We start from the raw sequence: 14,058 nt of genomic DNA, 5'->3' as shown, positions 1-14,058 counted from the left end.
CCAATAAAGAACAACATGGTGGCTGCAGTACTTCCTAGGCTTCCCCCTGCATTAAGAAAAGCAAAACAAAAATCCAAATAGGATCGGAAGGGGACAAAGGCGCTCGTCAGGAGCGTCCTGTATGGACGGCCTTGCCCCCCCCCCCCCCCCCCGCTGCTCCCCGCTTCCCCCCGCAAGAAAACTCCAAATTTTAGCAGCCCCGGCCCCCCTCCCTTCCTGTTCCTTTCTCTCTACTCTCCCACAGCTCCGCCTCCCGCCATCCTCCGCCCCATGCCCCGCCCCCCTGAGGTTGTCACCGCCGCTCCCCCTCTCCACCGGGACCCCTCCGCATTACCGGGCCTTCGCAGCGCCTCTCACCTCTGTATGAAGGCGCTGCACAGGCAAGAAGACCATCTGATCGTTGCAGTCTTCAGGACGTCTCTCTCCTTTCCTGACCTGGGCCCGCCCCCATCTGACACAGCGTCAGACGGGGGCGGGCCCAGGTCAGGAAAGGAGAGAGACGTCCTAAAGACTGCAACGATCAGATGGTCTTCTTGCCCGTGCAGCGCCTTCATACAGAGGTGAGAGGTGCTGCGAAGGCCCGGTAATGCGGAGAGGGGAGCGGCGGGGGCGGGGCGGAGGGTGGCGGGAGGCGGAGCAGTGGGAGAGTAGAGAGAAAGGAACAGGAAGGGAGGGGGGCCGGGGCTGCTAAAATTTGGAGTTTTCGTGCAGGGGGAAGCGGGGGGGGGGGGGGGGGCAAGGCCGTCCATATAGGACGCTCCTGACAAGCGTTTTTGCCCCCTTCCGATCCTTTTTTGATTTATGTTTTTAGCTTTCTATTTAATGCAGGGGGAAGAGGGGAGCCACGTGTTTGTGTTTTTTTGTTGTTGTTGTTTTGATGTTTGTGGCATGCGCAGAGCAGCCAGCAAAATGCTTGGCTGCTCTGCGCATGCTTTAGGGACCAACGGGGATTACACCACTTTAACGAATGTTTAATACATTGTACTTTTCAATACCGCACCGAACATGTGCGACTTGATTGTCATTACAACAACTGATTGTGGAGGGTTAGGAAAATAAACCAGCGCAGATCTTGGCTGCTGTGAAGGTAGGCCCAAAGTCCCTCAGCTTCTGATCCTCTCAGTTCCCAATCTGGTTTGCTCAGAATTAGAGAATGAAAGCCAGAGGGTTAGGAATTAAGGCAACACCCCAACCAAAAATAAAAAAGGGGCAACCCAGCTACTTCAGTCAGCCTTACCTGTGTTAGCTGGAAGCACGAGCTGTTTCAGCCCTGCAGCTCTCGCTGGTGTGGAGGAGGGGGAGTTGAAACCACTGCTGTAAGGACTGCCACTAGCATTTGGACTATATGAACTTGAATAGTTGGCCACGTTGTAAGGACTGTTGTAGAAGCTCTGCCTCTTGCTGGCTAAAAGAAGAAAAAAAACAAAACCGACACAACTCCTTTCAATGTGATAATTACAAAACCAAAACAATTCTACATAATGTTTTTGTAAATTCATTTGGTATTTCACCTTTCTAGGATAAAGGTGTAAGGCAGATTATATAAAATATATGAATACCATATAGAAAAACAATGCACATCTTCATTAGGTATAAATGTACTGAGTACAGAAATGAAGCAAGAACACCAAGCAGAATGCTTTTACATAAACTGATGCCAGATACACAGAGCACTAAAAGCAGGGTGGAGAGATGACAATGAGGAATAAAGGCAATCCCCAGGGAGGGAAGGCGTGGTTACAACAGTTAAGGGCAGACAGAAGCAGTAAATCTCTGCAGACAATCTTGGGAAAGGCCTGGGTCTGGATTTCTGTTCTTAAAGCAACAAACTTCCATGCACATTTCTAGAAGTTCTTTTGTTCCATTTTTGGGTGCCAAGCAGCTGAATATATAAAACCTCTTGCATGTTCATTTTACTGAGGGTAGAAGTGGACAGGACAAGGGTTTGCTGGGAAAATCCATGTCCCTGTGTGGGAGTGTAAGCGAGCTGAGATTGGGAATCAGGATACAAGCATTTGGAGACACAGAATAGTGTTTTTTTACTCAACTGAACATGACTTTGTTACAAAGTTAACATTAAATTAACTAACTACAATTTGCTTTAAAATACAAGTGATTTTTATATCAAGGTAACATTTAAAACAAATAGGTGTAAAGAATACCTTTTACCAACCTGAGCAGTTGAAGACCTTCTTGGATTTAAAGAAGATGATCACAAAAGGAGAAGTTTAGTTGGGCATGGGCGTGCTGAATGAAAAGGGGGAAATTAACGAGTAAGGCCTTGCTTTTGAGTTAGTTTTCTGAATGGACCTTGTTTTGTTGTAGCTGCACCCCTTACGTTTTCTGGTTTAAGAAGGAATAAATGTTGTTTCTTTTCTTCTTGGTTCCTGTCTAAGATATATCTTTTCCCTTTTGTTTTAACAAAATATATATTTTTTTAATGAATAGGTGTGTTTAATAGGTTGGTATCATATAGGCTGACATACTAGTCACATGGCCAGCAAACAGTAGCTGCTGGGGAAAAGCAGCTTAGTTGGGTTTAAAAAGGCTTGAAAATGTTCCTAAAAATAAAGTCCATAAGCCATTATTAAGATGGACTTGGGGGAAAATCCACTGCTTTTTCTAGGGTTAGCAGCATAAAATCTGTTTTACTTGTTTGGTATATTGCCAGGTACTTGTGACTTGGTTGGTCACTGCTGGCAACAGGATACTGGGCTTGATGGACCTTTGGTCTGTCCCAGTTGGTAATACTTATTGTTCCCATCTTCCAGGCTGTCTGAGGCTCAAGACAAGAAACCAGATTAACAATTTGGATAGGGCTTCCCACCCACAGCTGCAAAACCTCTGTAAACAAAAGTTTTTATCATCATCAAAAGAATCACTTAGACAATGCTGAACGGACTGACCCTGACCCAGATTTTTCCTGGAACATTTCTAATCGACTTCGTCACCCCCCTTTTTAAATGTATTTATTTTTAATCGCCTTTCCTTAGAAGTGTGTGTCAATTCTAGGGTAGGAGATGAAACTGCTGCCAATTCCCTTCTTTCTGCTGCTTCCACTGTGAGCCAGAATCAGGGTTAGGATCAGCACCAATCTCCAAGCCCTTGTCTGAAGAGCAGCCAATGCTTCTGTGCCTTCTGGGCACATATCCAGAGAAGCCCACTGAGATGCTGATGGAATGTGAAATACAAGGATTCTCTGTGACACAGTTCAGTCACATCAGCTGTTTCAACAACTTTTTTCACATTTTGGCTTTCACTCATGTTGATTTCCTCCCACCTATCCTACTGTTATCAGTTGGGGCAGACCATTTGATGCTGTTGTTGCAAACCTCCATCTGGAATGAGATGCCAGCATTTAGTTTGCCCTGTTGTTGCAAACCTCCATCTGGAATGAGATGCCAGCATTTAGTTTGCCTCCGCTGATGCTATCTCCTACTCTTACCTACAGTTTCCATGCTTTCCCTGTCTGAGTACATCCATCATGTCCAACCTTTTTTTTATGGCTTGGTGTGACAGGCATCATCTGGGAGCTATATCAGGAACAATGGAAGTAGAAAAGGCTAGACCAAGAAAGCAATAGGAGATGGAGTTAAAGAAGCTTGACCTGATCCACACCATCTCTACCCTGGTCGGCTGCGGAACTGGAAGAAAACCCACCATTCTGCTTCAAGCTTATGTTTTTCCAACCCATTCCACCACTGCAATGTGTTGGACAAGTCTGCAGCAAATATTCAGGCCAGTATCAGACATGTATAGCAGAAAAACACTGAGCCAACATATATGAAATACTGTAGACAATCCACATCTACTGACCCATTTGGTTAGTAAGTTTGGTCTTGATTGATCAAAAACAAATCCTCCCAAATGACTTTTCAAACTTTCCCTTGGGATTTTTTTTTTACATTTATCTAAAGGCAAAATTTTATGAGAACTATATATTTAGAAATTCTATCAATCATAGTATGTTGCCTAAATCATACTGAGTACTCACTACATGTTTCTATTTCACAAGCAATAGCAAACCAGCCTCTTCAGACACATGCCAACTGAGAAGGAAGAGATTTCAAAGAACAAGTGAACATGTGTAGTGCATTAATTTTGCTCTCTGCACATCAATTATGGAGGTGGAGGCATTACTTTTCTTTCAACCCTCATTATTACTATAAGGACATGGAAACCATTTCAGTTTTCTATATGCTAAAAATGGATATTGGCAACTTTGGAGTAATTTAATAATACATACAGCATCCGATAAAGAGCCTTGTTGGCTTTGGTGGGATGAGAGCCAGATGAATATGGCTATCAAAACAGTATTAGTGGTCTTTGATTAGAAAGATAAGAGGATATCTAATTTCTTTTCATTACTTTTATTTGCTCTTGAATACTTTGCTATGTATAGAAGATGATTTTTATGTATTTCATTTGTTTATGGTCTTCAAGAGACTGAGTACACCATTTTAAACAGGAATCAAGATGTCACCCTAGAATAAAGTTACCTGCCCAGAACATACCTTACAGCTTCCCAAATCTGTTTGGGGTGGGGGGACTCCAGCCAGTCTGGTTTTCAGGATATCCATAATAAATATTCATGAGATTGATTTGCACACACTGTCTCCTTGATATGCAAATCTCATGCATATTTATTGTGGATATCCTGAAAACCTGACTAGCTAAGGCTCCCACATGAGTCCATCTGACATTTCCTAAAGCTACATCTAAAGAGGCCGAAGGGGAGCGATAGGAAATTCTCACAATGTTTTCTTTGTCACAATACTCTTGAAATAACGGAGAATTTTATTCATCCCGTGACTCATAAAAAGTTCTTTTTAAATTTGAAAACTACTTGTTCATCTGATCATGTGGTTTACTTGATTATCTGTCCCTGTCCCAAAATTTATGTTGGGGAAACTACTCGACCTTTAAGAAGACGCATCTCTGAACAGAAGAGTTGTTTAAACAAAAATCCAGAATTGAAGCCCAGATTGTGCAACATTGTTTGGAAATGGGGCATACCTTTCCCTCGATGCAAGTCTGAGCGGTTGATCACATTTCAGTAGATTCTCCCAACAGACTCAAGAAATTACTACAGAGGGAGCAATTTTGGATTTTTTTTTTTTTTTTATTAAAAGTGGAGGAACCCTCAGGATTAAATCTGAGATTGGAATGGAGGAGTTTCTTTTAATTTCAATACTCAGCAGGATGAACAAGAGTTGATTATGGGACTTTCTGTTTTGATCCTGTTATACTATTCTTGACAGTCACATTATTGTAAGGCCAGCTTGAATTTTGAAAATACGTGACGCCCATTATGTGGAATATGCTAATGATCATCACATGATGTTTGCCGGAAATGACATCTTAGGATATAAAGAAAAGACGCCGCGGCCATTTCACATGTTTTTGCACTTCATTATTTTGTTTAACACTTTTTTTTAAGGTCATGCACGCCTTGAGACATCTACCAGCAGCGAAACTCTGGCCATAGTCGGTGTGACTGACCGACCACACACACGTTTTTGCTCACCTGTAATTTGAAGTTTAAGTTAAGTAGTTCTTTTACTTTTTTTTGTGGATCCATTAACAGTCAGTTCTGTGATGTTTAGCTATTTTTAACCAAAGAATTAAGGTTTGCACTGACCACTAGCCTACTCCTTATACTTGCTGTTCTGTTAGGAATGGTCATAATACCTGAAGCTGTCATAGAGCCTGGTATTCCCTGTTGCTTTCACTTCTTAGAGTGGTGGGAGGGGATCCGTAACCACTGGAAGATGAAGGGGTCATGTATTAATCCCACTAGTGGTCAGCTGCTCAGTCAGGGAACCTTTTTGTACCCTGGATGTGATTGAAACAGGTCTAGATCAAAACAACTTTCTGAAAATGGTACATGCAAATCAAGGTCAGGTATACATATAAAGCAGCACATATGAGTTTATCTTATTGGGCAGACTTATTGGGCATACAGGTCTTTTTCTGCAGTCACCTACTATGTTTATACCAATGAAGAGAAGTAAACCATATATTTTCCTCAACCTTTGTTTTTGAAAACATTGATTTTGGATGGAGGTTGGGTTGGGTTCAGAGGCTTTTTCCCTTTTTCTCATCAAGGTTCTATTGAACTTCACAGGACTATTGTTTTGTTAAAGTACTTCGCTACCTATACTAGAGAGATTATTTTGTTCAGTAGTATTCTCTTTTATGTGCCATGGAAGTTAGAGTACCAGCTTCACCTGGTGGAGGGCTCTACATGTCACTCTGCTGTCTTGCTTTAAGCACCTTCTCTTAGGATGCAAAGGACAAACAGAAAGACAGACGAATTCTACACAAAACATGCTATTGCTTGCACATAACATGCCTGAAACGTAAACTGTGCTCTCTTCTCTATTCAATTTGAAAAAAAACCCCAAAAACAATTCTGAACAAGCTCCATGTAGAACATTATTGTATTGCTGTAGGTGCAGTTTCCATGTCAGAATGACAAGTTCTGTCATTCTTCTGGAAACCATCCAAAGCAGGCCCATACAGCGCTTTTGTGTCACTGCTGAAGTTGCGTTTGGAGTTTACCTTTTCATTGTCATTTCCACACTGAAAGGTTATTCATTGATGTACAGTTCATACTTCAACACTGTATGACATCATCAGCTGCTCATTTTTTAATCAGACCCCTGATGCAGTCAATCTTTGTGACAAAACACAGCTGTGTCAGGTCATCAGTATTATACTGTGTCTGCTGGAGGAATACTGGTTCCATCAAACATTTCTACTTCCTCACTGTGTCTGGTATCCGTATTAAACTTAAACATGGAAACAATTTTAAATATAGATCAAGGTTTGGGCAAGATCACACCTTCAGAAAGGCCAGTCCAGGAAGGTGGGAGAACCAGCTAGCTGGCAGCAGGAAAGTAGAATATAGAAAAAGGTTTTCAAAAGGGCCTTGAATGAAGGAAGAGGCATAGTGATTCAGAGATGAAGGGAGGTCATTCCACAATTTGGGGCCCAAGTAGCTAAATGCTGTGTCACATGAGTGTGTGAGATGAAGGGTGGAAGGAGAAGGTATACATAGAAGATTATTGGAAGATCATCGAAGAAGTCTAGAAGGAGAGTAGGGGACTAAGCAGGAGCATTAGTTGCACAGCCCTTGAAAGTAAGCATGAGTAGTTTACAGTAGATGCGATATAAGACAGGGAGCCAGTACTCCAGATGGAGAGGTCACATGATCAAAACGGTGCACACAATGAATGAGTTTCACTGCCGTGGATTGAACTAATTGTAAGCATTTTAAAGAGGATAACAGAAGGCCAACATATAAAGAGCTGTAATAATCTACACAAGTGATGACAAAGACCAAAATAAAGGAATGAATGGATTAAGGGGAGAGAAAAGGCCAAACAGAACAAATACGATATAAAGCAAAAAAGGATGACTTGACCACATTGTCTATTTGTTTCTTGAAGGTAAGTTTTGAATCAAATATGACACCCAGGATTCTAACAATCTTTGTAGATTAGCTGAGTTATCCAGAACTGGGGCAAGGGGCAATTGGGACCAGTGAAGGCAATGGATTCATATTTAGTCAGGTTAAGAGAGAGGCCATTATTTTTCAGCCATGTAGAAACAGAAGAAAGGCAGGAGTTCAAGACAACAGGGGCAGAGGAAAGGTTAGTAGTATGGTAAAGGATTTGGATGTCATCCGAACAGTAAAATGGCCGACTCCTTGCTCCTGGATAATGGTTAGCAAAGGGGCAAGAAAAATATTAAACACGGCGATGGAGAGAATTGAACCTTGAGGCGACACCAGACATAACTGGGAGGACAGCTGAGCGTGGGTCAGAATGAGTGAGCTAGAAGGTGCAGTTTGTAAGATAACTAGTGAACCAGGAATGAACAGAACCACAGATCCCAACAGTACAGAGACACTCAAGGAATGAATGGTCTACCAGGTCAAAAGCAGACGATAAATCTAGCGAAACAATTACAGCAGAACATTGACCAAGTGCCACCTGAATGGTGTCATACAGAGAGACAAGTAGCGTTTCAGTGCTATGATTAATATGAAAACTGGCTTGATGTGGATGAAGAATGTTAATCTGATTAAGAAAGGTTTCAAGTTGTTCTTACTTATGAGTCATTACTATGTTTGATAGTTGACTATTTTTACCATGGCAGCAGACAAACTTAAAAGGAAACAATTTCAGCTGTCCCCCTGGCTCTACAATGGCCTTTTAAAAATTCTTGGAAGCCCTATGGTGACTTTCTCCTCACATACTATAATTGGAGAGTTTAGCAAAAAGTTACATAAAACTACTACTACTACTCTAGTGACCAACTTGCTATTTCTCTTCCCTACATAAACAACAGGCTGCAGTATAAACTCAATGGGGTAGTCTTGCTTGGGGCCAGTATAAAGACTGTTTGCATGCTATTTGCGTGCTAAATGTTTGTGCTGCAACAAATCTCAGCTGTCCTCTTCATTCATGTAATTTACCAAAAACTTGTTTTTGCACTAATAAAGCAGCAACTCTGCACATGTGCATGTAAGCAGTGTATATAAGGCAACAGGATAAGCCTGAAAGATGTCTTGAAATCTAATAGTAATATATCTGAACAAGGAAAAGAGTATCGTATATAATATCACACAAAAAATCTCTACTATGAAGGCAAAATTAGTACTTAAGAAGGACTACAGTTCTGTGAAGTGCATCAAGCTTTAAAAATAGGAAAGGGAAAAAGCCTCTGAAATCAACCCAACCTCCAACCCAGATGATTGTCTTTAATGGCACAGGTTAGAAGAAATCATGGGTTCCTTATAATCACTGGCATAAAATACCCTTCCATTATATAGTGCAAAGAATGCTAAACCTTCACAGAACTAACTACAGATCCCAAAAATTGTGAAGAAATTTTCAAACTTAACTTCAACTTTCAAATGCAGGGAAGAAACCACGTGTAGGTAATCGGTCCAACACACTGACTTTGGCCAGAGTTTCGCTATACAGTAGTGTGAGTAAACCAAAGAATTTTAATGCGTTCAAACTTCCTGCTGTGATCCTATAGCAGGAAGTTTGAAAGCGTTAAAATTCTTTGGTTGGGTTGGAGATTGGGTTGATTTCAGAAGCTTTTTCCCTTTCCTATTTTTAAAGCTTGATGCACTTCACAGAACTGTAGTCCTTCTTAAGTACTAATTTTGCCTTCATAGTAGAGAGATTTTTTGTGTGATATTTGAAAACTAATAGTCACACTCATGGTAGTAGAGGGGTCTTAACAGTAAGCACTTCATAATAATGCAGAGTAAGCAGAGTTCTCTATTTAATGAAAATTAACTACCAAGGCACATGTACAAGTAAACAGGTTGGAGACATGCAAAAGGTATATCTAAGACTGGTAGGGTGGGAGCAAAACAGGAAAAATGCCAGCTTGATTGGGCAGTTGACAACTTAACACTCCTACCCTTAAGAAAAGAAGACCTCCATGATAAATACGACCACCTAAACTTCCGGAAAAAACTAAAAACTAACCTGTTTAAAAAGGCATACCCTATCAATCCAATATAAATGCCTGATCTCTGCAACACAACAAAACTAAAGCACGTAATAGACATAACACAACTCTTCTGTTGTATGATTCCCTAATGTGGCTGTGCCACATGAACTTTATCTTACTACAAGAAGAAATTAGACCTTACCTGCTAATTTGCTTTCCTTTAATGTCTCCGGATCGGTCCAGGATTGGACTGATGGGTTCTGTTTGCCTTCCAGCAGGTGGAGACTGAGAAAAAACTCTAACTCTAGAGAGCCAATAGGAGCCCTGGTCATGTGACCCTAGCCTCAGTATTTGAATAACAAAGCAGAAAGAAGTAGAAAAAAAAATTCGCGACCTTCTGTGCCCCGAGGAATTTCAGCAGCCAGGAAGCACTCAGAGAAACGTGCTTAAACAACGGTTCATCGGCAACTCTCACCAGAGCAGCGGTATGGCCTTTCTGTATACTTATGCCATATATAGACAAAGTATGTAAATAATGAAGTATATGATTACATAATGATACATAACATTAATTGATAAGCCACAACAAAACAGCTTTTTTTTTTTTTTTTGTTACATTTGTACCCCGCACTTTCCCACTCATGGCAGGCTCAATGCGGCTATGTAACTATCTCTGTGATAACTCATAAAACAGCTCTGCAAACCAAGGAACAATTGAATACAGAAACTCTGAACGTAGACAGAAAATAAGACACGGGATGGACCTGGGCCGGTCCGGAGGGATTAATGGAAAGCAAATTAGCAGGTAAGGTCTAATTTCTCCTTCCTTAGCATCCCTCCAGACCGGCCCAGGATTGGACTGATGGGACGTAACAAAGCAGTAGTCCTACAGGAGGGACCCCAGCAAACTCGCTGTGAGTACTCGCGAAGCAAAGACCACCTCCTGTCGACATAGAACATCAAGTCTGTAATGTTTAGAAAAAGAATGGAGAGAGGACCAAGTCGCCGCCTTACAAATGTCCGCTGGAGGCACCAAGGAACACTCAGCCCACGACGCTGCTTGCCCTCTAGTGAAATGCACTTTAACCACCTCTGGGACTGTTTTGCCCGCCAAGAGGTAGGCCGACGCTATCATTTCTTTGATCCACCTAGACAATGTGGGCTTAGAAGCTGGCAAGCCCTTACGGTGACCCCCGAAAAGAAGGAAAAGACGGTCCGTTCGACCAAAGTCCTCAGTAACTGCGAGATATTGTTTAAGCACTCTCTTAACATCCAGAGTACGCAACCGCCTCTGCTCCTGCGTCCCTGAGGCTGATCCAAGAACAGGAAGGAAAACGGACTGGGACAAATGAAAACGAGTACCTTAGGCAAAAAGGAAGGAACCAGACGAAAGACCACTCGCTCCTTAGAAAATTCTAGAAATGGAGATATGCAGGAAAAAGCTTGCAACTCTGAGACCCTCCTAGCTGATGCAATAGCCACCAAAAACACTGTCTTAAGCGTCAAATCCTTCAGAGAACATGTTTGTAATGGTTCAAAAGGAGGCCTCGTTTAGAGTCAAAAGAAACAGATTAAGGTCCCAAGATGGAAAGACCGCTCTGACCGGTGGACGAAGAAGGATAACTCCCTTCAAAAAACGGGCGACGTCGGGAAGCCTAGCCAAAGACTTACCTCGAATCCGACCTCTGAAACAGGAAAGAGCTGCCGTCTGCACTTTAAGTGAAGGAAGGGACAGCCCTTTATCAAAACCTCGTTGTAGAAAATCTAACATCTGAACTACGGAAGCCCGAAAAGGAGCAATCCCAGCCTCCGTGCACCAAGCCTCAAAAATTCTCCAGGTGCGAATATAACTTAAAGAAGTGGAACGACGACGAGACCGAAGCATGGTGGAAATCACGGAAGCTGAAAAACCCCTCTTAGCTAAACGGGCTCATTCAAGAGCCAAGCCATAAGACAAAATCGAGCCGGGTCTGGACGTGAAACTGGCCCTTGTACCAAAAAGGCCATGTGCACCGGTAGACGAAGAGGAGAGGCCACCGTCAGACGTTGCAGATCTGCGTACCAAGGACGCCGAGGCCAGTCTGGAGCCACCAAAATTACCGCCCCCCGTGCTCCTCGATCCTCTGTAGGAAACGACCTATCAGTGGCCATGGGGGAAATGCGTAAAGAAGGTCGTAGGGCCACTGCTGCAAGACAGTGTCTACCCCTGCTGCTCTTGCATCTCTCCGGCAACTGAAGAAGCGAGGAACTTTGGAGTTGAGACTGGAGGCGAAAAGATCTAGAACTGGAGGACCCCATCGCTGCACTATCAAATGAAACGCCCGATCACTGAGAGCCCATTCGCCTGGATCGAGAGTGTGACGACTGAGGAAATCTGCCTGAACGTTTTCTACCCCTGCTACATGCGAAGCTGATATGGCCATGAGGTGAGTCTACGCCCACGCCATGAGACTCTCCGCCTCTCGACACAAGAGACGGCATCTCGTGCCTCCCTGGCGGTTGATGTAGGCCACTGCCGAGGCATTGTCCGAGAGAACTCGCACCGCTTTGCCCTCCAGGAGATGAGTGAAGTGCTGCAGAGCTAACCGAATCGCCCTGGTCTCCAAGAAGTTGATGGATTGAGCTGCTTCCAGCGGAGACCAGAGACCCTGGGCCCACCTGTCTAGGCAGTGAGCTCCCCAGCCATGGAGACTGGCATCTGTCGTTAATGGTATCCACCGAGGGGACTCCAAAGGCATTCCTACAGTGAGATTCTTCATCCGTAGCCACCAAAATAGAGAGATGCGTTCCCGGTTGCGGAGAGGCAACATCATCAGAAGGGAATCCGTTTGAGCAGACCACAGGGACAGAAGGGACCACTGAAGCGACCTCATATGAGCCCTGGCCCAGGGAACTACCTCTATTGTGGCTGCCATGGAGCCGAGAACCTGAAGATAATCCCGAGCAGACGGCACCTTCTGATGCATCAAATTCTGTATCTGAGACCTGAGCTTTAGAATCCTGCCCTGCGGAAGCAAGATTCTCCCCCGCGCCGTGTCGAAGTTGACTCCCAAATACTCCAGAGACTGGGAAGGAACCAGACGATTCTCGGCTACATTCACCACCCAACCTAGGGACTGCAAAAATGCCACCACGCGGTCTGTGACGTGACAACTCTCAATAAGACTTTGCTCTGATCAACCAGTCGTCTAGGTATGGATGAACGAGGATCCCCTCTTTCCTGAGTGCCGCTGCCACCACGACCATAACTTTGGTAAATGTGCGTGGTGCTGTCGCAAGGCCGAAAGGCAAAGCGCAAAACTGGTAATGTCTTCCTAGAATTGCAAATCGCAAGAACTTGTGGTGAGCCGGACGAATAGGAATATGTAAATAAGCCTCTGTCAGATCTAAAGCTGTTAAATACTCCCCTTTGCGAACTGCCACTATGACCGACCGAAGGGTCTCCATACAAAAACTTGTGACTCGGAGGGCACGATTGACAGCTTTGAGGTCTAGAATTGGACGAAAAGACCCTTCCTTTTTGGGAACCACAAAAGTAAATGGAATATCGGCCCTGCTTGTGTTCGGAAAGAAGGACTGGAGAAATAGCTCGGAGATCTATAAGCCTCTGTAGAGTGTCCCGAACCGCCCCCCGCCTTTTGACGAGAGCGGCAGGGAGACTCCAGAAAGGCGTCTGAAAGAGGCCTGGCGAACTCTAAGGCATATCCTTCTCGAATAACTTCCAATACCCACTGATATGATTTGGGCCCACCTCTGATAGAACTGAGAAAGTCAAGCTCCTACTGGGACCAGAGGAGAGGCCCTCACACCTTCATTGGGAAAAACAGGATTGGGATCGAAAACATGCGGCAGAGAGACCCGCTCCCCTCTGCGGGAGCCTTGAAAGGACCGAGTCCTGTTGAAAAAACGAGATCTCTGAGGCTGAATGCCCCGAACAGCTTGAAGCAGATGGAAACCTCTCATTCTACCACGACCAAACAACGTGCCCCAACTGGACAGACGAGGCCTATCTTCTGGAAGATGAGGAACTTTAGAATCTCCTAAGGAATGAACCAGCTTATCCAAACAAAAAAGAATCTTTGAAGGGAAATTTACTTAGACTTGAAAGCCGCATCCGCCGACCAGCCTTTCAACCAAAGAGATTCGCGAGCCACGACACCCAAGGCCAAGGGCTTAGAAGATGCTCATAGAAGATCGTAGACAGCATCAGCTAGAAAGGCAGAACCCGTCTCAATCTTGGCCACCTCTATATCGCTAGTTTGAAGATCATCTGTTGACCTATCCAGGACTCTCTCTGCCCAACGAAAACATGCTCTAGCCACCAAAGAACCACAAATAGTCGCCTGTACTGCCAAAGAAAAAACATCAAAACTATTCTTGAGCAGAGAATCCAACCGCCTGTCCTGAACATCACGAAGAGCCATTCCCCCGTCCACAGGAACAATGTTACGCTTAGTAACCGCCGAAACTACCGCGTCAACCACCGAAAATCTAAGAAGCGCTCTATCTGCCTCCGGAACCGGATAAAGACAACCATAGATCTGGATGGACGAAAAGCAGCATCTGGAACTTCCCATT

The 14,058-nt window shown here is 43.9% G+C and overlaps 1 protein-coding gene across 2 annotated transcripts in view; it reads right to left on the bottom strand.

Moving 5' to 3' along the window:
• The window catches only part of SLAIN2 (SLAIN motif family member 2), a 157,408-nt gene that overhangs the window by 81,652 nt on the left and 61,698 nt on the right, over nt 1–14,058 (bottom strand). For both annotated transcript variants that reach the window (XM_030191361.1, XM_030191362.1), the window contains exon 3: nt 1,238–1,405. In XM_030191361.1, the coding sequence (XP_030047221.1) occupies nt 1,238–1,405 (168 nt within the window). The remainder of the gene's footprint in view (nt 1–1,237; nt 1,406–14,058) is intronic.

This window comes from Microcaecilia unicolor, chromosome 2 (genome assembly GCF_901765095.1).
Source record: "Microcaecilia unicolor chromosome 2, aMicUni1.1, whole genome shotgun sequence".
Classification (NCBI taxonomy): domain Eukaryota; kingdom Metazoa; phylum Chordata; class Amphibia; order Gymnophiona; family Siphonopidae; genus Microcaecilia; species Microcaecilia unicolor.
The sequence above is the reverse complement of the archived record's forward strand: the minus strand, read 5'-3'. Positions and strand labels throughout refer to the sequence as shown.